Here is a 26051-nt window from a genome sequence, read left to right as displayed (position 1 = left end):
CTCGACAATTTTACAAAAAAACAGATTATGATCAGAGTCCGCTCATGAAGTGCTCCTTGTAGCATCCCCGGTTGAAAAGATGGTCTCTCAAACTGATGGTTCACAATCCTTTTATTAAACAGCCGTGTATGTGAACACACCGTAAGAGCTACAACATACAGAATAAAAGACTATTAGTAAATCAAACAGTGTGTTACCTTTAACCTTTTGACTTATTCATTAATCACAAATTAATTCTCCTTACCTTACATAACAAATAACACTAAAACTTGTAAATTATTGCATATAACAGGGAAATCGTTGCATCGCTGCCTAAACATGACGAGGTACGTTAGCGCCCTCTAGTGGGTGAAAACTTAGCCTTTATGCTTAGTAGCGGTCAGCAGCTATATGCTCCGTAAAACAACAAAATACATATCTACAGGACAAACTTTGTTACAAACCTTGTTCCCTCATCAACCAGGTGCTAAGAAACTGCTTTCGACTCAGTGTTGCACCTTAATAGCCGTTCTTTTTCCCCATTCCCGTCCATTAACCATAGAGCACACCTTCTCTCTGTGCATTAAAACTCGCGCTTCTGCCATATGGTTTACGCCACTTGATTTACGGCACCTTGTCGCTCTGTGACTTTCAAAATAAAAGCATTCACTCCAACAATATAATAGCCACTCATAAGTTTACAAAACACTTTACCAAATATTAATGAGGTCATTTACACTCCCACCAAATCATTAAGAGCTTAACTGGGAATTAGCTGAAGCGATAATGATTTCCTAATGAAGAAATGACCCGTAACCATTAAACTGTATGATAACACATAGTTCCATTGAACCTTAAACTTTAGAATACAGTTAAACAGTCTCTAATAGCAAAACCAGTTTCTGCACTGGGCGTTCCACTATAGAACGTTTACTTGAACATTGTCCCTTCTCAGTCTTCCTTTCTCCGAAGCAAATCCTTACTTTTCTTACAAGTCCGTCTTTGTCAGTTACTGTGTCCACTACACGTGCTAATCTCCATTCATTGCGGGGTAGATCATCCATCTTCTCCATGACAACATCTCCAACTTTCAAGTTTCTCCTTGGAGTGTGCCATTTCTGTCTTGTTGCGATGTTGGATAGATACTCCCTTTTCCAACGTGACCAAAACTGTTCTGATAAGTACTGCACCTGCCGCCACCTTTTACGTGCGTAAATATCCTCTTTGATGAATGTGCCTGGAGGGGGCAGGGATATCTTTGATTTCATAGTAAGCAGGTGATTTGGCGTCAAGGGCTCTGGGCTGCTTGGGTCACTTAGGTTGTCCACCGTTAGAGGCCTGCTGTTGACAATCGCCATTGCCTCATAAAAGAATGTCCTTAACGATGCGTCATCCATTCTGCCAGATGAAAGTGAAATTGTGAAGCGCAGAATGTTTCGAACTGTCCTGATTTGTCTTTCCCATACACCTCCTGTATGGCTTGAATGAGGAGTGTGCATTTTGAAGTCACACTGCTTCTCTGCAAGAAATGTGGTAATGCGATTGGAGTCCACTTGTTTTAAAGCTTCTTGTAGCTCATTTTTGGCTCCGACAAAGTTGCTTCCTTGATCGCATCTAATCTCACTGACTGCTCCTCTTATGGCTATAAAACAGCGGAGCGCATTGATAAAGGCGTCTGTAGTCATGTTGTCCAACATTTCTATGTGCACTGCTCTGCAGCAAAGGCATGTAAAAAGAAGTCCATAACGCTTGTGCTCTTTGCGAGCTTGTTTGGTTAGAAAAGGACCAAAACAGTCCATTCCACAGAATGTAAAGGGTGGAGATGGATCTAAGCGCTGCGTTGGGAGATCAGACATCTTTTGTTCCTCTGTGCCTCTTCTGAGTTTGCGACACTTCACACAGTGGTGTATAAAATTTGCTACGGCCTTGTTGATGCCTGGAATCCAAAATCCATTCACTCTGATCTCATTGATTGTAAAACCTTTCCCTTGGTGCTGCACCTTACTGTGGAAATGATCTATTATTAGTTGAGTGACATGGTGACCTTTTGGAACTATCACTGGGTGTTTCAGTATTGAGGAGAATGAAGCATCTTTAAGTCTTCCTCCCACCTTAAGGAGTCCATCAGTATCAAGAAAAGTGTCCATTTGAAACAGTTTACTTTTGTGTGGAAGTGGTTTCCCGTTCTTTAGCAACCTTATCTCCTCTGCATATTCACTTGCTTGTGTGTCTCTTAGAATAACACATTGTGCATTTTGTCTTTCTTGTACTGTACTGTGGCCTGTTGTTTTGTCTCCCTTGGCACAGCGAATGAGTCGAGCTATGGCTTGGGTGGCTTTGTACCATGAGGAAAACTTTGTTAACTTGTCTGATAAACCTTTTTTCTCTGTTTTGAGCGTGTTCAGTGCCTGCACCTTCTTAACCTCTGGGTCTCCAAGTGGTATGTTCATGTCGATGTCAGCAGGTGGAGGTATTTCCTTTTCCCATAGAAGCTGTGGCCCTTTGAACCAGTTGGATATGATGAGCTCACTTGCACCTGAACCTCTAGAGGCAATGTCTGCAGGATTTTCCTCAGAAGGGACATATCTCCACTGCTGGGGAGAGCTGTTGAGCCTTATCCTCTGAACTCTATTGGAGACAAATGTGTGAAAACGTCTTGCATCATTATTAATGTAGCCTAAAACTACCTTAGAGTCCGTCCAGAAATACTCCTCTATCTGTGTCAATCCAAGCTCATCTTTTAACATGCTACTTACAGTAATGGAGACAACAGCAGCGGTCAGTTCGAGTCTTGGTATTGTTGTTACCTTGATGGGAGCAACTCTGGTCTTTGCTGTGACTAAAGCACAATGCACTTTATCATCTTTGTTTACATGTCTTAAGTACGAACACTGACCATAGCCGTATGAACTTGCATCAGAAAAGTGATGCAACTCTGTTTTTACAATTGGGCCAAAGTCTTTAGGGACATAACAGCGTGGTATTACGATTTTCTCTAAGTTCTTCAAGTCACTGTTCCAGTTATCCCACATTGGCCTTAATTCGCTTGGAAGGGGATCATCCCAGCCTGTGCCTTGTTTGCATGTCTCTTGAAGCACTCTTTTGCCTGTTAGTACAAAAGGAGAGATGAATCCCAATGGGTCATAAAGGGATGCAACCATAGATAGGATGCCACGCCTTGTGGCAGGTTGAACATTGGGGTGAAAACGAAACCTGAGTGTGTCTGAGCCAATGTGCCAGTGAATGCCTAGTGCTCTTTCAAGTTTAGAGTCATTAAACGCCAGGTCACATGCTTGCTGTGGGGAGGCACGTTCAGATGCTGGAATGCTTTCTAACACAGTTTTGTCATTACTTACAAACTTGTGTAGTCTGAGGCCACCTGACGCACAGAGTGTCTGAGCCTCCTGAGCGAGCTGTATTGCTTCTTTGACACTTGGAGTGCTCGTCACACCATCGTCCACATAGAAATCCTTCATTATAAATTGAGATGCAAGAGGAAATTGTGTCTCGTTTTCTTTAGCAAGATACTTTAATCCATAATTTGCACACCCTGGTGAGGACGTAGCACCGAAAAGGTGCACCTTCATCCGAAACTCTTGGGGCTCAGTGTTCATTGCGCCATTTTTCCACCATAAAAATCTTAAATAGTCTCTGTCTGCTTCATACACGTGAAATTGGTGGAACATTTTTTCAATGTCACATAATAATGCAACTTGATGCCTTCTAAACCTGATGAGAACACCATTAAGGCTATTCAGCAAATCTGGGCCTGACAGCAAATGATCATTAAGACTGGTACCTCTGTATTTTGCGGAGGCGTCAAACACTACTCTGAGTTTGTCTGGTTTTTGGGGGTGATATATCCCGTGGTGAGGAATATACCATCTTTCTCCTTCTTTAGCTTCATTCTGCACTTCCTCTGCATCACCCCTTTCCAATATTTCACTCATGAACTTTATATACTGTTCCTTGTACCTTTGGTCTTTTGACAGTTTGGTTTTGAGGCTTTGAAGCCGCACAGTGGCCATTTGCTTATTGTCTGGTAGGAGGGGTCTCTCCTTAAATGGAAGTGGCATTTCATAATGTCCTTCAGTGTTTTTGTAAATGCCTTCCTTTAACATGTTGAGAAAGAGAATGTCATCTTGAGACACTGACTTGTTATCCTTGTCGTTATCCTTAAAGTCAGACTCAAGGACCTTGATTACATCAGCCGGAGTCACTAGGGGAAGCTCTTTAACTGCAACTCTGTGACACACAGTAGACATGCTAGAAGAGTCACCATAAGATGATGTCGGGCCTACAATACTCCAGCCCAATGCTGTGCGAACTGCATAGGGTTCGTTCTCGCCTCCTAAGATTACCTGCTTTGGAGCTAATGCCTTAGAGCAACTGTAGCCAATTAAAAGGCCGACTTCACATTCTAGCTGTGGAGGAATCTCGTTCCTTATTTCCTTGAGATGATTCCACCGCCTTGCCGTTTCACAGGTAGGAATGTGAGAGCGGTTAACTGGTATACATTCTTTAGTGTAAGCAGGAGGGAGTTCAATAATTTCTGAGGAGTTATAGCCTCTTACCTTGAGACCTGAGATGCGTTCGCTTGGCACAACAACATCCTTACCAAGCAGTGTAGTGAGCTTCAACCTTATTGGGGTAGCCTTAGCTTGGAGGTTATTAGACACATCTTGGTCAATGAACACGGTGTCACTTTGCGTGTCTAGGAGGGCATAAACAAGCCTTTCTGTACCTGGATGTTGCTCTGAAGAAACCCATACTGGTACAATCATGGAGGTGCTCACGCACTGTTCACTGGCTTCTGCATTCAGAGACAGGGTGGTTGCAGCCTGTTCTGTGCTGATCTGAGTTTGTGGCTGGTTTGAGGCTGATTTATCATTGTTATAGTTGAAGTCGTGCAGACAGGTAGGATGTTTTTTCTTACACACTTCACATACAAGTCTGTAATTACAGTTCTTTGCGCTGTGTCCAGGTTTGAGACAACCATAACAGAGTTTCTTCTCCTTTATATATTTCCTTCGTTCCTCAAGCAATATTCCATTGAACTGTGGACAACTGTGAAGTTTATGTCCGTTGTTTTGACAGAACATGCATGGGGCCTTAACATTTGGACCTTTATTTTCAGTCTCAGTTATCGCCTGGGTATGGAGAACACTAGAGGTGGGCCTTTTGTCCTTTTGGCAGCCCTTACCAGTGTCGGTGGTGAAGTTTGCAGAGTGGAGAGCCTGAAATGATGTAATCGGGTTGCACATGATCTCTGCTTCAGAAGACATGAACTTGGCAAAGTCCTTTAAACCTGGAAACTTCCCACTTTCTTTCATAAACTGAGTGGCCTGACGATTCCAACTTGCAGCCGCCCAGTTTGGTAACTTTTGAACAAGTTTTTGGTTCTCCTCACAATCGTTGAGAATGCTTAAGCCTTCAATGTGGGGCATGGCCTCGTGACATGTTTGAATGAAATCAGCAAATGCCCTGAATCCTGTGGAGTCATTTGTTTGGATCTTTGGCCATTTTGCCAGTCTTTCTCTGAAAGCCCTCTGTACCACAAATGGATGTCCATACCTGTGGTTGAGACGCTCCCATGCATCTCTGTATGCTTCACTGTCGTTTCTATAGAAGATGCCATCAAGCGTTTGTCGAACTGGACCTCCTATGTATTTCTTTAAGTAGTGCAGTTTGTCAGCAGGTGAGATGTTCCTTTTATCAATGAGAGCAGTAAAGGAAGCTTTCCACTCTATGAATTGTATTGGGTCACCTGTGAACGTGGAGGGCTCTGGCACTGGCAGTCTGTTCAATGCAACACTATCCAGTACTGCTTGTGCTAAGTAGAGGACATCTGTTTGTGGAAGTGAGGTAGACACTACATTGTTGTCAGGGACTTTACTGAGATTAGAAACTGTGGGGGCTTTCTGAGCAGTGTTTCTATAGTCAACATCAGAGGCACTGATTTCACTCTTTATCTCAGTGTCATAGGTCCTTAGTCTAGCTCGTGCAGCCTTTAACTCCTTTTCAGCCTTCAGTTTCTCTAGCTCACGCCTTTGAGATTCGAGCTCCTTTCTTTGCCTTTCTTCTAAAAGCTGAATCTTTTCCTTTTGTTTTTCCTCCTCTAATAACACCTCATACTCTGCTTCTTTGGCTGCTAACTCTGCTGCAGCCTCTGCTCTTTTAACAGCTACTACTGACATTGCAGAGTATGACTTACTGGCAGAAGAGTTTTTACTTGAGTGCGTGACTGAGGAACTGTAAATGGACTGAGCATAGTCTGGCTCAAGAAGCTCACGGAGACGTATCTTTACCTTGTCCCTATCATAGTCATCTATGCCTGAGAGTCTTTCATGAGCAATCTTGATAATGTCTCTGGTGACTGCTTCACATGCGTCTATGAGTCGCCTTGTGCCACTCGAGGGAGTAATGTTTTCTCTAATTTCCATATACAACTTTATGACATTCTCCTTTTCATTCTCTAACATGTCCATGAGTGAAGCAATTTGATTGTTTGTCAAGTCTCCTTTTAATTGCTCTCGTGTTTTACGTACTTGTTTTTTCCATTCATCATAAACTTTGAGAAGCCGTTTTTCTTTCTTGTGGGCCTCCTCCTCCTGATACGCTTGCATTTTTTCAGTAGGCCTCCTTCGACGAACAGAGTGTGGAGGCTCCTCTTCCTCATTGGCCTTGGGATCCTCCGCAAACTCTGTCTCTTCTTCAGATGCTTCCATGCTGAGGACGGGGCAATTTAGTTGACCATCAGATCCCAGAAGACTTTGTGTGGAGCTGTGGAACTGGGACCTCGATGCTGAGCGTGGGATGGAGCTCTTCTCAGCTGGGGTCAAGCTCTTACTGTAGCATCCCCGGTTGAAAAGATGGTCTCTCAAACTGATGGTTCACAATCCTTTTATTAAACAGCCGTGTATGTGAACACACCGTAAGAGCTACAACATACAGAATAAAAGACTATTAGTAAATCAAACAGTGTGTTACCTTTAACCTTTTGACTTATTCATTAATCACAAATTAATTCTCCTTACCTTACATAACAAATAACACTAAAACTTGTAAATTATTGCATATAACAGGGAAATCGTTGCATCGCTGCCTAAACATGACGAGGTACGTTAGCGCCCTCTAGTGGGTGAAAACTTAGCCTTTATGCTTAGTAGCGGTCAGCAGCTATATGCTCCGTAAAACAACAAAATACATATCTACAGGACAAACTTTGTTACAAACCTTGTTCCCTCATCAACCAGGTGCTAAGAAACTGCTTTCGACTCAGTGTTGCACCTTAATAGCCGTTCTTTTTCCCCATTCCCGTCCATTAACCATAGAGCACACCTTCTCTCTGTGCATTAAAACTCGCGCTTCTGCCATATGGTTTACGCCACTTGATTTACGGCACCTTGTCGCTCTGTGACTTTCAAAATAAAAGCATTCACTCCAACAATATAATAGCCACTCATAAGTTTACAAAACACTTTACCAAATATTAATGAGGTCATTTACACTCCTCCCCCAAGTTTGTCCTATGGGCGTTTGCCAGAGACCTGATTGGTCAGTCGGCATTGGGCCTGTTTGTTGGTTTCTTATCTAAAACCCTGATGAGAGGTGACTGACGTGGGGAAACCTGATAAGAGGTGACTGACGTGGGGAAACCTGATAAGAGGTGACTGACGTGAGCCCCACACTCTGTGACCTTCGTATGATTTACCTGTGAATTACTCACCTGGGCAGAATGTCGTTTCTTCCTGATGTTGTTTCTCATGCAAATCAAAAATATCAGTGAATTAACCACAACAACATTTAACATCACATTTTTGCATAACTGATGGTTTTTGGATCTGCGATTGGACGGAATCGTCCGGAGCGTTTGCACGTGTGCAGAAAGAGCCGAGATTTTATATAATAGAAATACTTTCTTTAATCTGAAGGTTCATCACAGACATATTCGTAAACAAGATACTTAAAAATGCAGATTTCATTAACTTTTGTCCCCATTCAGACGCTGAGTGTCGCTGTCTCTCTCACACACACACACACACACACACACACACACACACACACACACACACACAGAAAACAAAAGGTCTGCATCGGGTGGGTGGGTGGGGGAGGGGCTGCGTCGATGCGTGCAGTAACTTCTACCTGGACAAAGCAGAGATCCTGAAACAGAAACAGGATACAACGTCAGTTTAACGTCGCCCCTCTCGTGTTCTCGCCGTCGCTCGTCCGCCGCTCACTTACTGTAGCTTGTCCTGTAACAGCTCGAGCCTCTGCCGGTCCACGTAGCGCGAGAAGAGGGAGAGCAGGTTGGGAGGGGTGAAGAGGGGGGGAGAGAGGGACGAGGAGGGGACGCTGAGCAGCTCCCTCGTCACCGAAAACACCAACTCAGTCCTGAGGGAGGAGAGAGGCGGGGTCATGCTCACTGTCATTAGCACGAATCACATCAAACTTTCCCCACCAGGGGGCGCCGTTCTCCAGCAGCTGTATGGAGAGGAGTTCATCTTTTTTCAGAGATGATGAAGATCGCATGACTCACTGCACCATCTTGTGGTGGTAACTGGTATTACAGGTTCAGTTAATTCTGGAAGATTTTTAACTACTTTTTAATAAAAATAAACCAAAAGTATTTGAAACAATCTTCCAAATTAATTTTAATATCATTTATTACATGTAGCAATCCTTTTACGCTGACTTAGATGTTAAGCTGCACACTTCTGTTCTGAGTGCACGCCATAATGAGGGGCCAAGTTTTCAGCTGTGTTGCGACAGGCTGCTGGTAACAGAGGAAACCTGAAACCGTTCATCTGTCCGTTATGTGCAGACACAGCACTGGCTGAGCATCATGTGGCTGAACAGTGAAAACATTCAGGTACAAGAACGACACTGTTCAAATCTTTGACAGACCTTTGACCAGGTGCTGCTTAGACCAATTTAAAAATATAAAACGAGGGGTGGCTCAAGACTTATACACAGCACATGAAAAGTAGCCGAGCAGAGGCGTCAGTGAATCCTCTGAATACAATTATATGTTAGATTGTTTTAAAAATGACACACGCACGGCTCACCATCGATTGTCGTCCATGAGCTGACAGTTTGGGTCGGAGCTCTGCATCCTCTCACCTTCACTCAGGATCACGTAGAGCAGCGTCACGCCAAACTGGACAGAAACAGGCGTGTGCATGTGAACACATGTGGACGAACATCAGTTTGTTAAAACAAACAAACAAACAAAAAAAAAAAACAGCAACAAAAATCCCCCCAAACCGTCTCCCAGAGCCAACGCATCACTCTGACAACATCAGATATACTGAAGGAGAAGAAAAGTTCTCTTTGGTCTCTGGATAAAAATCCCAGAGAGACACAAACCCAGCGACGTTTGAGGAACAGGAAGGACAAACTGTGCGTGTGAGGATCTGCAGGTGCGCTGATGTAAGCGTTCCCGTCCATCCTTCAGGGACTCCGAGCACAGCTGCGTCTCTGCAGGTGATGCTAGCTTTACACTCTTCGGCTTGTTTTACAATGAAATGAGCGCTCAGGTGTAATCATGTGATCACAGACTCTGTCAGAGCAGCTGCAGCAGCTGAAATCTGGAGTTTGGTCGTGACGTTGAAGAAAAAAAAGTTCAGAAACTTTGGAAACAGGAAGTGGCACAAACGGCATTTCCTTCTGTTGCTATGGGTGACCTGGAGTGAGGCGCGTGCTCTGTGATTGGTCCGGGCTGGGCTGTGGGGCGCGTACCTTGTTGTGCAGCACTGTGGCCAGCTGGCCCTCGCTGCCTTGGAGCTCCTGGAGCAGATCTGTGAGGGAGGCGCTCGATAACGACTGGATCACTGCAGAAACCGGCTCCACCAACCAGCACAGCACCTGAACGGAGAGCAGAGGCGTTAACGCCGCACAGACACAGGTGAAAGTGATGTCACTTCCTGCGGGGGTTACCTGGTCCTGTTTGTCCTTCTTGGCTAAAGCGGGAAGGTTGCGGGCAATTGCCATGACAACAGCAGCAGCCTGCATTGAGGGCAGGAAGGGGAGGAGCCGGGAGATGAGCCGCTTGCCCTTCCTCACCGACATGATCATCACACACTGCTCGTCACTCACTCTTCACAGAGGAGGAGAAGAAAACGTTACACCGCTGAGCCGCCTGTGACGGCGCTGATTGGACAGGGTAAGGGCCGCCCCCTCCTACCTGTCGTCCCACTCTTTCTCCCGCAGCGAGCTGCAGAGCTGCTCCGTGTTGCTCTTGTGCTGCTCCAGCAGAGCCTCGCGGTCCTCCTCCGGCGCCTGGACGAAGCACTTCTCAAAGTCCTGAACCTCCAACAGCAAACTGTACATCTGCAGGGCGGAGGTGGAGAGAGGAGGAGGAAGGTTACATTTCTCGAAGCGTTTCCTGCCGTCTGCATGAACATCCTGTCGTGCACGGCTCTGCTCGTCCTACCTTCTCCACTGTGTAGAGGATTTGTCGCCTCTTATTCCAAACCTGCTTCTCTCGTTTCTCCTTCAAGAAAATGGAAACAAAAAGATCAACGGGAGCTGAAACCTGATAAAACAGAAAAGCAGAACCAAACAGCTGCTGTGTCACATGTTTCTATCTGCCTGCTGGGTTTGGTGGATAAAGTGGATTCAGGACAATTTGAAGCTCGTTTCACAGGGACACTGATCCACCGTAACACCGACTGCCAGCTGTGCCGTACGTCCAGCCTCGAGTGGAGCTGCTGGGCCGCAGGCTGTTAGCAGCGTCTGCTAACGGCAAAGACTCAGGTTTCTCTCAGAGCGACATACAAACACACATGTGAGGGAAACACTGATGTATTTAGTGCCATAACCGTCTCATTTATTCTCATTTCCAGCCGACTCTTAATCAGAATTCTGTTTTCCTGATTCGATCACGAGGCAGCTTTCTGATGTGATCAAACCTTTCACCAAGTTTCAGAGCATTTGAAGTTGTGGAGATCCTGCAGCTGCTTCATGGTCTCACAACGTGTTTTGTTCTTGTGCGACCTGATCGTCACCTGGTCTAAAGAAACAACCCGCTCTCATCTGAGCCTCCATTTTTGTTTATAAAGCAAACTTTCCGAATAAAGTGCAGCTGAAGCAGCGTCGGCATAAAAACGTTTGCATGTAGAAAGAAATAAAAACCTCGTCGTCTGAGCGAGTCGTCACCACGGCGTCGATCATCTTGCGGGGGTTGTTGACGCTGGAGACGGTCAGTTTACCCAGAGAGCCTGCGAACTGAACTGCAGACAGACCCGCGTCAGAGCTGAGCTCGATCAGCAGCGCGACATGTGACATCACGCGGCGAAGCGCCGGTGTGGGTTACCTGGTCTGTAGGTGTGCTCCACCTTGGCCACCTGAGGAGTGATGAGCTTGGTGGTGTGCTCCTTCTTGCTGCTGTCTTGTTCTTTCTCCTGACGCTTCTCCATTTTCTCATAGTAGTTCTACACACACACACACACACACACACACACACACACACACACACACACACACACCATGAACAACCATCACACTGACTCGTGTGGGGCTGCTTTAGCTGAAGCAAGTGTCGGTGAAACCCACCTGATAGTAGTAGTCATCCAGGTAAGGGTCTGTGCTCTGCAGCTGCATCATCTGGATCTTCGTCACCCACTCCTTCTCTTTCTGAGTCATCAGGTTGCTGTAGGGGTCTCTGCTGCGCCGGTCCATCCCGGGCCTGCGGTCCCTGCACAGACGCAACAAGACGATGACCGCGCGTCAAATCGACCAATGAGCAGGCTGTGTTTCTCGCGCGCTTGCTTACCCTCCTCGGCTCTGCATGCGCTGGGTGAGCATGCGGCGGTGCTGTGGGTGAAGGTGAGTGGTGTTGTGCCGGAGCGGCGGCGCGTGGTTAGGAGGCCCGTGAGGTGGTGGGGGGCCCATTCGGTGACCGTGCGGAGGAGGAGGGCCTCCGAAGAAGGGCCTGAAACCTCCCCCGCCTGGCAGCAGAGGAGGAGGACCGCCGCGGGGAAATCCTGCCACCTGGACACACGGGACAGTCGAGAACCTGAGAAGCTGTGAGGGAGCGTTCGCTGACATGTCATCGATCACGCTTAACGAGGTAGCCTAACATGTAAGTAATAACAACATGTATGTAAAAACATCCATCCGCTTCTCCTTTTCAGGGTCGCCGGTGGCTCTGGAGCCTATCCCAGCTGTCATTGGACGAGAGGCGGGGTACACGCTGGACAGGTCGCCAGTCTGTCGCAGGGCCAACACACAAAGATGGACAACCATTCGCTCTCACATTCACTCCTGCAGTCACACCTGTGGGCAATTTGATCAATTAACTTATCCCCACTAACTGCATGTCTTTGAACTGTGGGAGGAAGCCGGAGGACAGAACCCTCGCAAACACGGGGAGAACATGCAAACTCCACACAGAAAGACCCTGATGGTGGAATTGAACTGGCTGTGTGTAATAACATCACGTATATGTGTAATAACAACATGTATGCAAGTCTGCCAGAGTGTGTGTGTCTGACCTGAGAGTTGAGCAGCTGGGCGCGTTGAATCTGCGACAGAACAGGACCGACTCTGGGGGGGAACGGGCCGCGGCACAGAGGAGAGTTCTGACAACACACAAAAAAGTGACGTCAGAGTAAAACACGGTGATGAGGTCACATGACCGCGCTGTTTGTGGGGAAAACTAAAATCGGAGCAGCTGGGCCGAAGCTGTAAATATGATTCCCGCCTTTATAAACATAGACGGGTCCTTCCTGGACCTTTGTGGGTGTGACTACACACAGCAGCTCGAGCCGTCCACACAGTCACAGGTTCAAGTATTTTCATCCACAGCCCTGGTGGTGACCGCGAGGCTCCGCCTCCGCAGGTTCACCTACAGAAACCTGCTGATGTCATCAGCCCCACACAGACTGAACGCTCTTCAGTCATCCTGATTAAGCTACAATACAAAGTGCAATCATTTCATTGTGATCCCAAATCACACAGCTCCACCCGGCAGCCTCCATCAGCTCAGTGCTGAACCACCTGATCAGGTGCTGGTGGAGGTCACCACACAATCAGCTGCTAGCTCATCAACAAATACAGCAAACAGTGATATTAGCACTTTTATTGTTCCGTGGTGCGTAAATGAAAACCACATGATATTAAATCCTCACCAGTATGATTCCTGTCAAAAATAAACCTGTGATGTCTTTTCTATTTGGCCTGTAAACACGCTGCAGCGCACCGTCCTGAGCGCAGGAGTCTGCTGACTAACGCAGACGGGGCAGCGGGTGGAGAGGAAACACTCACAGCAATGTTGAGGAGGGTGTTGGGAGACAGACGCTCGGGGAAAGGAGCGGGGTATCTGTGCTGGACCGGGGCTCTCACGTGGACCGCAGTGGGATGGTGGATCTACACAAACACACACAGACAGAGGGCGGGGTTAACAGAGACTGAGCCCTTACACGCAGCCGGACGCCTGCCGTTCTGCTTCGTAACCTTAAAAGCACATCTCGGCGCCACGGCAACGTTTAAATCCTGCGACAGAAACACGTGTTCACAGCAGGGAGGGACACCCAGCAGGAAGACTTCCTGTTTCTGACCTGGTGATTCAGCGCGTGGCTCATCGGCTGTTTGGGTGGAGTCCCGATTGGCACCGCCCTCACCGGAGGGGAGCCAATCACAGGGGAAGAAGAGCGTGGAGGAGGAGCCCTCTCTGACAGATCCTCATCGTTCCTGCCCTGAGGAGCTCGTTTAGGATGGCCCACCTCTTTGATTATCGACATGAGTGGATTATCCTGAAGACAGAAATATGAACAATAACAACATTAATGTATTTAGTCGTTCATTTCTTTATGCTCAGATGCTGGCAGTTCTCGCTGCAGTCTACCGGTAGCGTCTCCTTTCAGGCCAGGATAGACGAATGTCACCGAGCAGTGTCTAAGTTTGTGGTCAAAGGCTTGCACCCAATTTGCCACAGCAGATGCCCCCGATTTCACTTTGGTAAGTGAATATGTTTAATTGTAGGCAGGGACATTACTGGATATTCTTGTGTAATTGCTACAGAATAATTTATGTTAAACTTTGTTATTGCTACAGAAGAATATTTATTTTATTATTTTACATTTACATTTTTTTTCCCTGGGGACCCTGTGACACCCCATTGAAGAGCCGTAGGCTGGATCTCTTAAGATCTCACTGTTGGGTTTGTAAGGCCATGTTACTCCTAAATTTCTATCTTGTTTATTTATTTATTTATTTAGGACAGTGCATGTTAATGAACATAAATGTAAAAAAAAAATTACATGAATGTAAACATACCAGATTATAGCCAAGGGCTAATTTCCATCTGTTGTCCTTAAGCATAAAAATAGACATAATAATTCATAAAAATTCATCATTCATTCATAATAAAAACTCCATCACCAAACTTACACATACACACCATTCTGTTCCCAAATAAAACATTAAAACTATACAACTTATACATGATCACACACTTGATTTGTCCATAACCAGTTTTTAACCTTTGCCTTAAACAAATTGAATGTCGAGCATTCTCTAATGGGTTGAGGAAGACTGTTCCACAGATGGCCACCCTGGACAGAAAGGACGTTCTGCCCAAATGCTGTCCGTCTGTGGGGTATAAACAAGTCTCCTCGGATTGTAGCTCGAGTGGTCCTGTCTGAGCTTTCTTTATGCCTAATGAACTGCTTTAATGGTGGTGGAGCAAGGGAGTGTAAGACTTTATATATTAAACTCACTCTTTTAAGTTTCACTAAGTTATTGAAGTTCAGTAATTTATGTTTTTTTAACACATGACAGTGGTGGTGGGAAGTCGGTTTTTTGTCAAGTAGTTTTAAACTTCTTTTATAAATGTTTTCAATAGTTTTAAGTGTTGTTGGACAAGCAAGTGACCAGGACGTCAAACAATAGTCCATATGAGAGATGATCACTGAGTAAAAATACGTTTTTGCAACATTCATATTTAAATTATTACGTATATGATTAAAATTTCGATTATTAAATTTAAGTACCTGGGACACTTTATTTATGTGACTCTTGAAGGATAATGTTGGGTCTAGAATGACCCCAAGATATTTAAATTCTGGAGCTAATTCAAGCTCTACTCCATCCAGGAATATGTTTGACTGCTTCAAGTTTAAGGGGCGTTTTGAAAAATACATACCGACAGTTTTTGAGGTGTTCAACATTAGGCAAAGAGAAGATATAAAACACAGTTCTAAACTAATCGACTTTAGTGTTCTCCTTTTTAAAAAAAAAAAGAAGAATCGATAAGGAATCGAATCGTTAAACAGAATCGAAAATGGAATCGGAATCGTTAAAATCTTATCAATACCCATCCCTAATCAGGTGAGAACGTAGCTGTGCGAACTTCAAATATCTGCTCGGTTTATCAAAACATCACATATTTGTAAAAGCGCTCCAACGTATTCGGAGACGTTTGTTATCCACCAGCTCGATAGCTAGCCGGGGTTCAAGGTTCACTAGAGCTGGCGAGAAAACCGGACTCCCGGCACATCATTTTTAGACCCCGCGGTCTTTCGCTACTCAGGTTAAACATGATATATAAGTCACTTAGATAACTTAAACATGTTACTGTTTGGATTTTTCAGTGTTTTATTTGTTCCTGAGTAAATTGGTTTGGCTGAGATTAAAGTTACAGTTTACACACGGCTGAATAAACGTCAAGCAGACAACTGATTAAACAGAAGTGTGAGATGCTCGAGAATTTACTCCAGTGTCCTGTCCTATTTTAGATAGCAGGGAGTTTATTAAACTCAACTGAGACAATCTGCCATTTTCATTAAAGTTTAATAAACTATCATCTTGCCTTTATTATTAGTTAGCACATACCTTTAACACGCTGTAAGCTAATGATAGTTATATAAGAGCAGATGCTGCTGGTGCAATAAGCTGTACGTTTTACGTCCAGTGGACGCATGATCTGATTAGTCGACTATGAAAATAATCATTTGTGGCAGCCCTAATTCAGAGCCCACCGAAAATGTGCACACCTGAAAATAAAATGTGTCTACCAGTCATATCTATGAATTGATTGACTGTTGGGGCAAATATGTGTTTGCTTAGCAATCTGTCTGATCACACGAGGGAAATGAAGTCCATTATCATACAATACCATCAAAGTTGTAGGTTGGCTCGCGGTTGGTAGTTGGAACTGTGGTGTTTCTACTGGTGTTTCTACTCTTTGAGGCTTTGCATTGGAATGCTTAGCAGTTTCTCAACTTCTGAAACCAGCCACCAAAACAAGGTTGGCTAACTTTTGCTTACTGACTGCTGAACCTGATGGAGATCTAAACACAAATCCTGACAGCACAGTTGCTTTCATCTATCTATTTAGTAACAATAGGTAGTTGAAAGTAACACAACCTTTTGGGAAACATGAACACAATGGTATCTGACTAGAACTGTCATATATGGGTTGTGAACCAAATGCATTACTCCACAGACAAACACTAACTCAAAGCACAGATCTCCCCCCAGCTGTTCTTAGAGCTGATGAAGCTTCTCAGATGAGAGGTGAAACGTCTTGAAGAAATTTCAAGAAGTCCAGACGCTTTTCTTTCCACACTCCTTAGACTACAGTGACCTGGATGACTGAGAACTTTCGTAGACAAATCTTTATTAGCTGGCAGATATAACAAAACATAAGGCAGTCAACTTAGGTTTTTCAGTCATTTTGCTCCAGCTTTACTCTAACAGACAGACAGACAGGAGAGCACAACAGACTGAAGGAAATTAAGAGTAAACTAAGAGTGGAGTATGTTACATACACACCAGGTAATCAGGGAGATGGAACAGACCAGGTAACACAGGTGAACTAAATCTGTATATCAAGACAGCAGAAGTAAACCTGAACATACGCACACAAGATAGATGACTAACAAAAATAAAACAGGAAGTAATAGATACAGACTCAAACAAAATTGCATGGACATGACACTGGGAATAGGGATAAACTTATGGTGATACATGTTAGGTTTGTATTGTTGATTGTCATTTATGCTTAGAAATATCTACTTATATATGCTTAGAGTTTTATAATTAGTTGTAGATTGGTAGAGGTTTGATCCTTAATAGTCTGCAAACTTTGTGTGCATTCCAGAGCACTCTGGGAGCGTGGGAGAGCTCGTACCTTGTCTTATTGTTTTATGGTAGGATAAACGTATCTGTTTAGATGAACTGCTGGACTTCCAGACCAGCAGGTTTAGGGAAGTCTTTATGGGGTCACACACTGACACCCCCCCCCCCCCCCCCCACACACACACACACACACACACTTACACAACGCACAGGCAAGGTACGCTTTGTGTGTATGTATACATCGTATGTTAATGAACCTATGCATATTCATGTAACCTCAATAAAAGAGCAGTGTTACAGGGGGAGCGGACGAGAGCGACTGGGGTCAAACGAAGGAACGGCGTTTGACCGGTTCTCTCCCGTGCACGAGAAACATGAAGAACTTTGCCTACTTCGTGTCTTGCTGGCTGTGTAATTATATTGTCTTCAACGTTCCAGTGAATAGGTTCAAGTTACAAACCTATCAATACACACAACAGACTGGGAGGCAAAAGCACATGACGCAAAAAGAAGAACATGGGACCATGTAGGAAAAACACAAGGACCAGAACTGCAGACATGTTAACGAGACAAGACAAGGAACGCATACAGCCAAGGAGACAGAGAGACCAGACAGACACAAGGACACAACTGGGGAGGCAGGGACACAAAGGGACCTAAGAGGGAACTAACTCACTGGAGCGACCAGATTAATGTTTTTACCAACATCAATTTGAACAAATAAGTTTTTTCTTTCAGTGACAGCACTTCCTGTTTGAGCTTTAAATGGCATCTCTTTCATTTTTCTTTCCTGCTAGTGCAACTTTCATGGCCTTCCCTGCTTAAACTTGTTAACATGCTGTTCTGCATGGCGTGATGTTGCAAATTGCGGAGTGTCAGATTTGTTTCCTTGTGCCTTCGTACACTACGCCAAGGCAGCAGCAAAAGTTGACGTGTGTTGTGATCAGGCTATTCTGATACAGCTGGTAGAGAAAAGTCCAGTTTTTGACTTGAGCATGCTGAAATCCTTCCCTGAGTTACTTTTGACTGAGCTACGGCAGCATACAGCTAGCAACAACTGCCAAAGCGATGGTGTGGGGGGTTTGAAGTGCTGAGGTTTCGTCGCTTGGTTAGCTAACTGTACTGGTTGTAATGGGATGTACTGGAATGGAATCCAGTCTCTGGAAAATAAAATAAAAATTAACTGCATGCTGAAATTTCCAACAATCTGCTTGCTCAACCACCCAACATAATAATATGAACACTATCACTATGAAAGTTTAATTGGCACAATTAACTTTTTAGTGTCGGTCACCTGCTTAAAGCAGTCGTCAGTATAGTTACGTGTGTTTACCATGTGCAGCACACATTTCTGCCAACAGTTCAGTGAGCAGCAGATGAACTGATCTCCAAAAGGCACAAAGTCAGAGAGGAAACTTTTTTTTCTACATTTTAGAAGATTTTTATTTGATGGATTTTCAGAAAAGTGGAGAAAAATGTTGAGTGACTTCAGTTTTAAGTAAAAATAAAAACTAGTGTTTGAATCATTTTTTAAGCTTTGAGTTTTATGAGTCAAAGTGAAATCTGTGCAGCAGAGTTAGTGTTACGTCCTCCAACTTCCTCCAACATACAGCACGTGACTGATGGAAGAAAACATGAGCACGAGTATCACTTCCTGTTTGCTGAAGTAGATTTTCAGTTGTTTAGAAACCAAAGGCTTGTTTTTAAGAGACGGTTTAAATGGGATTGAGGGAATGACGTGTTTGCACTGCAGTTTATATCCAACAACATCAAGCAGTTAAATCAAAGAGTTCATTTTACTAACAGCTCACCTCTCTGCAGCAGACGGAGGCTGGACTTTAAAATTAATCCAGTGATTTCCAGACTGGTCACTCTTTAAGGACACACAGCTGGGTTTAGGTCCAGGTTTGAGTCTCTGATGGAGCCTAAAAGCAGGTTAAATAAAATTACAGCACATCTAAGCTGATCACATGTGAGACATTGTAACAGTGACATTAGCTTACTCAGATAACTGTCTTTGTTCAAATTTATTGATCAATTTTTTTACTCGGTCGCCCTGTAAGGACACAGAGCTGGGTGGAGGTCCAGGTGGGTTCCTGTGAATAATGATGGAGCAGAGATGTGAGTGCTGAGCTGTGACATGGAGAAGAGTCATGGACAGTTAGAGATGGTCATCTCACCTCTGAGCTTTGGTCTGGCTCTCATGTTCCCCACACAGGGTGGCTTTAGAGGGAGGGGCTCCCTCCTCTCTGTCCTCACACTGATCCATGCAGCTGAACTCACATCAGCTCACACACACTTTCTACCTTCACCTGCAGAGGAAACACGAAGCATTCAAGTGCACATCAACTGAGAGCTGCAGAGGTCGTGTCTGACGTGTTGGACTAACATCCACCTGAGACAGTTTTTATCAGTTCATTACAAAAAGTGCCACAGAGCCAAGTTCAGCCTCCAAATCCTCCATTACTGTAGTTCAACAAAGCAGCAGGTCAAACACGGCTGTAGAAATGGCAGCGAGCAGCTTTATTTCAGGGCAAGCTGACTGCTTACACAGTGATCACACTTTAACTGTTAGCTAAGCTAACTAACTAGAAGTTAATCAGCTAAAGAGTTAATGAGCCCAGGACACATTTAAGCCCTTTTCCATTAGTATCAACCCGACTCAGATCGACTGGTGTCCCATTACAGTGTAGAACCACATCAGTGTGGCTGAACGTCACAAACACAACAAAACACATACAATAAAGGATTTTTTCTCTGGCACATAAACAGATGTAGATTTTTGTACAATGACTTAATGCAAAGGAGAGACTGTTTTTATTTTCTTCAAAAGGAGTTATCCTGGCACATCTGTGCCAAATGTTGGTTATTCGTGAAAAAAATATATGATGCACAAACAACAATCACTAAATTCTTTATGACGCTCTGGAAAATTCAAACTATTTACAATGTGCCATGTATAAATTATTTTCTATGTGCAACACTGAAGCTGTACTAAACCTCTCTTAGAACCAAAAGCTACAAAGTAGAGAAATGTAAAGCTTTTGCTTTTGTTTTACATCAAAGGGGTAAAGTCCATGGATGAGATGAAACATCAGCCACGGTGGCCATGCATTACTGAAGCGAGGTAACCGACCACACTCAGGGATGCCTAACTGAAGGCAGCGACCTGTGCCGTTTTGGCTTTTCCTCCCTACGCCCTCTGCTGCCATGCCTCAAGCACACTAGTACAGCCAGGTTTACATTGTGTCCTCTTCCTCTCGCCTACAGGAAAGGAAGAATGGAAGGTCAATGCAATGCAAGAGGAATTATGGGAAAAATGGAGCAAAAACACAGTGGAGGAAAGAAAATGAAACAAAAGTGCACTTCCTCCATCACTGCTAAAGTCAACGTAGTATGAAATTTCATCACCATTTCTTACCAGTGATGGGGCATCGCTGTGTGGCGTCTGCACCGCTACACCAACTAGAGCTGGGGCACAAGTTCAAGTTCAAATTTTATTCGCCACGTGCAGGTTGCCCTGCAGTGGAATGGACCCGCCTGCAGGTTGCCCCTGCAACAAACAGGGGAGCTTGGAGGTCCATGCTAATCCAGATGTATGAAAAGCCCTCGCATGTAGAAAAGGTTTCACAGCAAAAGGACACAAATGACATTAAATTGGAGGAAAGCGTAGTTCTTCAGCTGTGGCTTGAACTTTATGTTGTTCTCTCAGTAAGCACAAAAACTAGCTGAGGATGGAGTTAGCATAAACAGAGAACTAGCTAGCGTTGTATCTGCAAAGAGACAACAGTGTTATTGAAACATGGCTTGTTCAAAGTGAACAATTACGATTAAACACACAAAGCATTCACAAACGTCACCATGTTCTCCAGCAGTGCCGTGAGTCGAGGCCTCTCTCACTCCAGGTGCTCGCTGGTCAGCGCCCATAAATGACGTCCGTTTGATTAAACCACTTCCTTTCCTGTCTGTTGGACCCACGTCAGCCATTGTGGTCCTTGATGGCCCGGTAATCACTTTTCAGTTTTTAACGTTTTTAAAGCCACTGGTTACTGTGCATTGGTCCCTTTAGCAGCCAACCTTTGCAATGCGGATCACTTCATTCTGCTTCATCTGAATTTGTTCTTCAGCCACTGTGCACAAAAAGGTCTGCACCTCTTCATCTGACCACAGTGCTGCTTTCTGCCCGTCCGTTTCTTTCACTGTCATCTTAAACATGGTGAGTTTGCTTTGTTTGAAGGAGACCGTCTCATGACACATCTTGTGGTGACAGTGAATCAGTCAGTGACATACAGCCTGGCAACGCCACATTTTAGCACCTGCTTGGATCACCTTGCAACCCCAGTGGAGTAGGTACAAAAAAACCCTGAAAACCACAGTTATTCGATCTGCTGACTAATTGAGGCAATATCGAGATGAATTAAGTATATTCATGTAGGATTTGTCACATTAGAAGCCTAACTTCAGTGAGGAGGAAGAGTTTCAGATGGAAGAGAGAAGCTGAAGGTGGTGCTGGAGGCAGATGAAGATGATGAAACGTAAATAAAAAAAAAAAAAAAAACAAGAATAGAAAGAAAAAAGGAAAATAAAAATAAAAATGTAAAGATTTTTAATCATTTTAATCATCACATATTGTTTGACCTTTAAAAATCCAAATACTTTTAGTCCTAATAGTTACAATACTTTTATACTGTTTATCTGATTGCTGTATCTGTTAATTATCATGTTTTTGTTCCTCGTCTTCTATCAGAAACAGGAAAGAGATGAAAAAAAGATTCTCTTTCTGCTTTTAATTTCTTTGTACCTGCGACAGTAACAATAGACTCTCTGTGAACGTGATCACGACCCTAACAGCATGATGTCATGTGCAAAACCGCCATAGAAACCATCAGGAGTCCAGAAATAAACCTGTGCACCTCCACCCTGCCCCACATGTTGAACTCCACCCTGTCCACACAGCTTTAAAAAGTCATCATTGTTATTTTTCTACACATCATCACTGAAAACATTCAAACCGACTCAATGTGGAGTCTTTTTTTAAATTTCTCGATGACCCTGGTGTTGAAATCAGGAAGTTCTTGTGTGAGTTTTTTCTCTATGGACAGCATAGCCAGAGCGTTGAGCCGATCCTGAGCCATATTGTTACAGTTTCGGTGAATGTGTCTTGAAGGTTGTTTTCCATCAGAACCTGATAGAGCGCCAGCGCACCACTACAACTCTGAAACTCCTCGTTGTCGTAGATCAGGGACAGTTCTGTTTTAAGTCTGGCTTTGTCCAATGAGGGATAGGCTTCCACTGTGGTTTGTAGTGCTGCATCTGGAAAATTTTTGCTGTGTTGTTGGAACAAGTCTCCTTGCAACAGAGTGGCGCTGACAAGGTGCTTGGTGAAAGAAAACCTCTCCTTGGCATGGCTCATAATGGTGTCGCACACCTATCCAATAATATATAATTGGTAAGAGTTAGATTCAGTGGTAAGACTTTGGCACATGTCTCATGTTAATCATTATTCTGAAAAAAAAAAATCTGTCCATAACAAAACAAAACAGTCATGACCACTATATCAAATGACATCTGACAGCATCGTCATTAGATTTTATCTGATGATCCGATTTAAATCAGACCAAGCAGCTAGTGCTTACCTCCAGTGCCAAATGGTGTTGCCTGTCTTCCCCCAATGTTCTCCGTCTCTTTGTGGGTGGGTCTTGAACAGGTCCCCTGTACTCCTCATCCACAACCAGATTAGGAAGTGCCTCCCTGATCCAATACATAAGTTTCATTAATGGCTTCTGAAAACTGAATAGGGATATATTAACCAAACACAAACCAAACAAAGGTTGTGTTCTAATTACCGGGAATTACCGGATTTAATTAATAACCGGACCTGGTTTAATGGCTGGGGGAAAACCAGTGCAAGTAAATAAAGGCCCTGGCCATAATTTCAGGAAATAGCCTATGGTATAGGCTACATCAAATCATTACTGGGAATATACTTCATCAAATATACTTAATCAAATATTTTTCATAAAATTACTTCAAAGGCTGATATAAATCAAAATTATCTGAATTCCATTAAACATTTAAGTCACAGAACACAGAATATATGCAGAGAATTTGATAGAATCTATGCATAGATAATTAACATTTATTCTAGGTTACATATTTATGCTTTTATGCCTACCTGATAGCCTGCATGCGGCTGATGAATGTCTGGGTGATCCCTGCGATGGTGACAGAATCGATGTTTCTCTTCTGTAGGTGGTTATACAGCATGTCTACATGTGGCATTATCTTGTGAAACAAGGCCAGGAAAAAACAGAAAGCTTCGTCTTCCAGCATTCTCACGAAACCACCGGCATCTCTCTTTGTAGGGGCATCAAATCCTTCACTGTTACGGATGGTCTGAAAACACCTCACCAGATCGTCTTTATGTTCATACACTGTATTCACAGCACGACTGTTGAAGTTCCAACGGGTTGCCGATGCACTTGGAAGTCGGTGCGCCACCACCTCGTCAAGCACTGCAGTCCTCTTGCTCGATTTAGTAAAAAAAGAAGCGAATCCTGCTATGTCGGAAAAAAAGTGACTGATTTGAGGGATGTGGGAGGTTGCTTGTTGCATTACCAGGTTTAACTGATGGGCATAACAATGTACGTAGTGAGCGTTAGCATAAATGTCCTGTATCTTACGCTGCACTCCTCCAGTGGTACCCCTCATTACAGCGGCCCCATCGTAGGCCTGGGCGATCAACTTTCTCTCTTGTCCCTGGGGGAGGATGAAGCGCAGCCTCTCCGATAAGGCACTGGCTATTGCATCTGCACAAGCATTGGGTAGCTTGATGAATTCAAAAAAACGCTCTTGAATACGGTTTCGTTGGTCAATGTATCTTAGCACCATGACTAACTGACAGTGTGTAGAAATGTCAGTGGTTTCATCAGCTTGAATGGCTAAAAACTTCGCTGCCTTTACTTCTTCCACGATCCTTTCTCTCAGAACTGCCAACATGCAATCCAGGATCTCGTTCTGGACTGTTTTCGAGGTGCCTTTAAATACAGTAGCATTTTCAAGGTGTTGCCTCAAGTCGTGATCAATTGATGCCATCAAGTCGACTAAACCTCTAAAAATCCCTGGATTGTCTGAGGAATCACTTTCATCATGTCCCCGCATTGCTAGCTCAAAAGCACCACAAAACTTAATACAATCGATGATTTTAGATAAAATATGACGGTTTTTATCTACCTCTTCGTTGTGCCTTCTTAAAGCAATCCGATGTCCATCATCTAGCTGCGCCGCTATGCTAGTTTTCCCTAGCACAGCTAGCTTTACACTGTTGTCCATATGAACTCGTGAGCTTTCATGTTTCTTGATTCGTTCGGAGAGGTGCTTTAAGTCGGTTTGTCCAGATTGTGTCCACGTCAAATCACACTTGTCACTTTTGAACAGTATGCACGGGAAACAAAAAAGTGCATTAGCTGTTCCACAGCCTGTCAGCCACGACTTGCGCTGGAACCAACTCCGACAAAAAGTCCTGTTGTATGCTTTTGACTTCTCCTTCGTTGCCTGGGTTAGTTGAATTTCGGGCTTGTCAGGTCCCAACTCTTTAACTTGCAGTTTTTCTGCCATTGTCCTTCTGGCAAAAGGGTAGGTTAGAAGCGATCTAACCGAATTTGGGGGAGGCTGTGCCTCAACCGTTAACAATACCGCTGCCATCGTCTCTCTCTGACCTTATAGCTCACTTAGGCTACTGACTGAGGTAAAATTCTAGAACAGCAAATCTTCGCGCGTTTTCTGCAGGGGCGCAATTTTAAGCGCCCCCAAACCATTTAATTCAGCGACGCTGATAGGTCAAATATTTATTATTTTCCCCTGGCAACCATTTAATGATAGGCTATTTCGCTGCATATCAAGGGCGCTTTGACGAGCGCCCCAGAAGAAGAAAAACACCGTTTGTTGGTTGAACTTTAATGAGTCAGCTGGTGAAAATGTTAAAATACGCCTGGCTGTATATGGGCACACACATAGTAAAACTATCATTGATGAATTTTTTAAAAATATATATTTTTACTCCTCCACATTTGGGGGGGCGGAGCCCGAGCGCCCCCTATGGGCCAGCCGCCACTGCCTGGTACTCTGACAGAGAGCCAGCACAGTTATCCTAATGTGTGACATCACTTCTAGCCAGAGAGCATTCAGCTTTCACAGCAGCCAACATCCTGTCACACTGAGCATGTGCAAACACAGCTCTCAGCTTCATCACACAAGCTCCACCCTCCACTTAAAAGCCCAGAACAAAGGTTGTGAACAACACAGCGCAGACAGAGGTGATGTTCACGCTCTGTGTGGCTGTTCCTCCCCTACGACCTCTGATGTCAGAGCTGCTAAATTAGACTGTGAAGCCAGACTCTGCTCCATCTCTGGACCCAAATATATGTTCCACCACCAGGCTGCAATGTATTTTCAGATATTCAATTTTCATTTACATTACATATTTGTTTAATATGTGCATTGAAGGACATGTCCTGGTCAAAAATGACTCCAAGGTTCCTCACAGTGTTACTGGAGGCCAAAGTAATGCCATCCAGAGTAAGAATCGGCTTAGATACTAAGCTTTTCAGGGCCGAGTACAATAACCTCAGTCTGATCTGAATTAAGAAGCAGAAAGTTAGCGGCCATCCAGGTCTTTATGTCTTTAAGCTGTTAGCTGTTTGACAACTACTCTTTCAAGGATGTTTGATATAAAGGAAGGTTGGAGATTGGCCTATAATTAGCTAAGACTGCTGGGTCTAGAGATGCTTTTTGAGTAAAGGTGTAACTACAGCCAGCTTGAAGGCCTGTGGTACATAGCCGATCATTAGAGATAGGTTGATCATATTTAAGATCGAAGCATTAATTAATGGCAGGACTTCTTTGAGCAGTTTTGTAGGAATGGGGTCTAAAAGACACGTTGATGTTTGGAGGAAGTAATTATTGAAGTTAACTCAGAAAGATCA

General features: G+C 44.1%; 2 protein-coding genes and 2 long non-coding RNA genes across 5 annotated transcripts; all 4 read right to left on the bottom strand.

The window, feature by feature from the left end:
* Nucleotides 1–93: 93 nt before the first annotated feature.
* Nucleotides 94–4106, bottom strand: LOC146573371 (uncharacterized). Its single transcript, XR_014892816.1, has 2 exons — nt 2736–4106; nt 94–2607 (listed from the first exon to the last, which is right to left on the bottom strand). It is a non-coding gene; the product is annotated as an uncharacterized LOC146573371 (long non-coding RNA).
* Nucleotides 4107–6865: 2759 nt separating this feature from the next.
* Nucleotides 6866–13739, bottom strand: LOC146573370 (protein PAT1 homolog 1-like). Of its 2 annotated transcripts, none has more exons than XM_085278163.1 (15): nt 13545–13739; nt 13252–13353; nt 12480–12566; nt 11759–11976; nt 11539–11680; nt 11300–11417; nt 11119–11216; nt 10418–10477; nt 10169–10314; nt 9922–10081; nt 9724–9849; nt 9051–9142; nt 8227–8376; nt 8128–8145; nt 6866–7742 (listed from the first exon to the last, which is right to left on the bottom strand). In XM_085278163.1, exons 1-15 carry the CDS (start codon nt 13725–13727, stop codon nt 7538–7540), a joined length of 1905 nt encoding a protein of 634 aa, XP_085134289.1. In that variant the 5' UTR covers nt 13728–13739; the 3' UTR covers nt 6866–7537. The 2 variants fall into 2 exon arrangements, with proteins under 2 accessions (XP_085134289.1, XP_085134290.1); XM_085278164.1 differs by having other exon boundaries at nt 6866–7730.
* A 5135-nt stretch (nt 13740–18874) lies between these two features.
* Nucleotides 18875–19605, bottom strand: LOC146573369 (uncharacterized). The gene is made up of 3 exons (XR_014892815.1): nt 19248–19605; nt 19071–19163; nt 18875–18992 (listed from the first exon to the last, which is right to left on the bottom strand). It is a non-coding gene; the product is annotated as an uncharacterized LOC146573369 (long non-coding RNA).
* Nucleotides 19606–21442: 1837 nt separating this feature from the next.
* Nucleotides 21443–25151, bottom strand: LOC146573368 (zinc finger MYM-type protein 1-like). Its single transcript, XM_085278162.1, has 3 exons — nt 23243–25151; nt 22704–22818; nt 21443–22495 (listed from the first exon to the last, which is right to left on the bottom strand). The coding sequence occupies exons 1-3, from the start codon at nt 24769–24771 to the stop codon at nt 22160–22162; spliced, it is 1980 nt and encodes a 659-aa protein (XP_085134288.1). The 5' UTR covers nt 24772–25151; the 3' UTR covers nt 21443–22159.
* Nucleotides 25152–26051: the final 900 nt, after the last annotated feature.

Source organism: Mchenga conophoros, linkage group LG6 (genome assembly GCF_057382185.1).
Source record: "Mchenga conophoros isolate Kocher_MC1m ecotype Shallow Benthic linkage group LG6, M_conophoros_male_GT1.1, whole genome shotgun sequence".
Lineage (NCBI taxonomy): Eukaryota > Metazoa > Chordata > Actinopteri > Cichliformes > Cichlidae > Mchenga > Mchenga conophoros.
Note: the sequence above shows the minus strand (reverse complement) of the source record. Positions and strands in the feature narration are given on the sequence as shown.

What these genes read in the sequence shown, in the direction of transcription:
- LOC146573368 (XM_085278162.1), bottom strand. Translation starts at nt 24,771, where the DNA reads ATGGCAGCGGTATTGTTAACGGTTGAGGCACAGCCTCCCCCAAATTCG. An exon ending in AGCCGCATGCAGGCTATCAG is followed by an intron (nt 22,819 to 23,242) that starts GTAGGCATAAAA and finishes GTATTGGATCAG; the next exon opens with GGAGGCACTTCCTAATCTGG. An exon ending in AACACCATTTGGCACTGGAG is followed by an intron (nt 22,496 to 22,703) that starts GTAAGCACTAGC and finishes ATTATTGGATAG; the next exon opens with GTGTGCGACACCATTATGAG.
- LOC146573370 (XM_085278163.1), bottom strand. Translation starts at nt 13,727, where the DNA reads ATGTCGATAATCAAAGAGGTGGGCCATCCTAAACGAGCTCCTCAGGGC. An exon ending in CGACTCGCTCAGACGACGAG is followed by an intron (nt 10,478 to 11,118) that starts GTTTTTATTTCT and finishes ATTTTCTTGAAG; the next exon opens with GAGAAACGAGAGAAGCAGGT. An exon ending in CCACAGTGCTGCACAACAAG is followed by an intron (nt 9,143 to 9,723) that starts GTACGCGCCCCA and finishes GTTTCTGTCCAG; the next exon opens with TTTGGCGTGACGCTGCTCTA.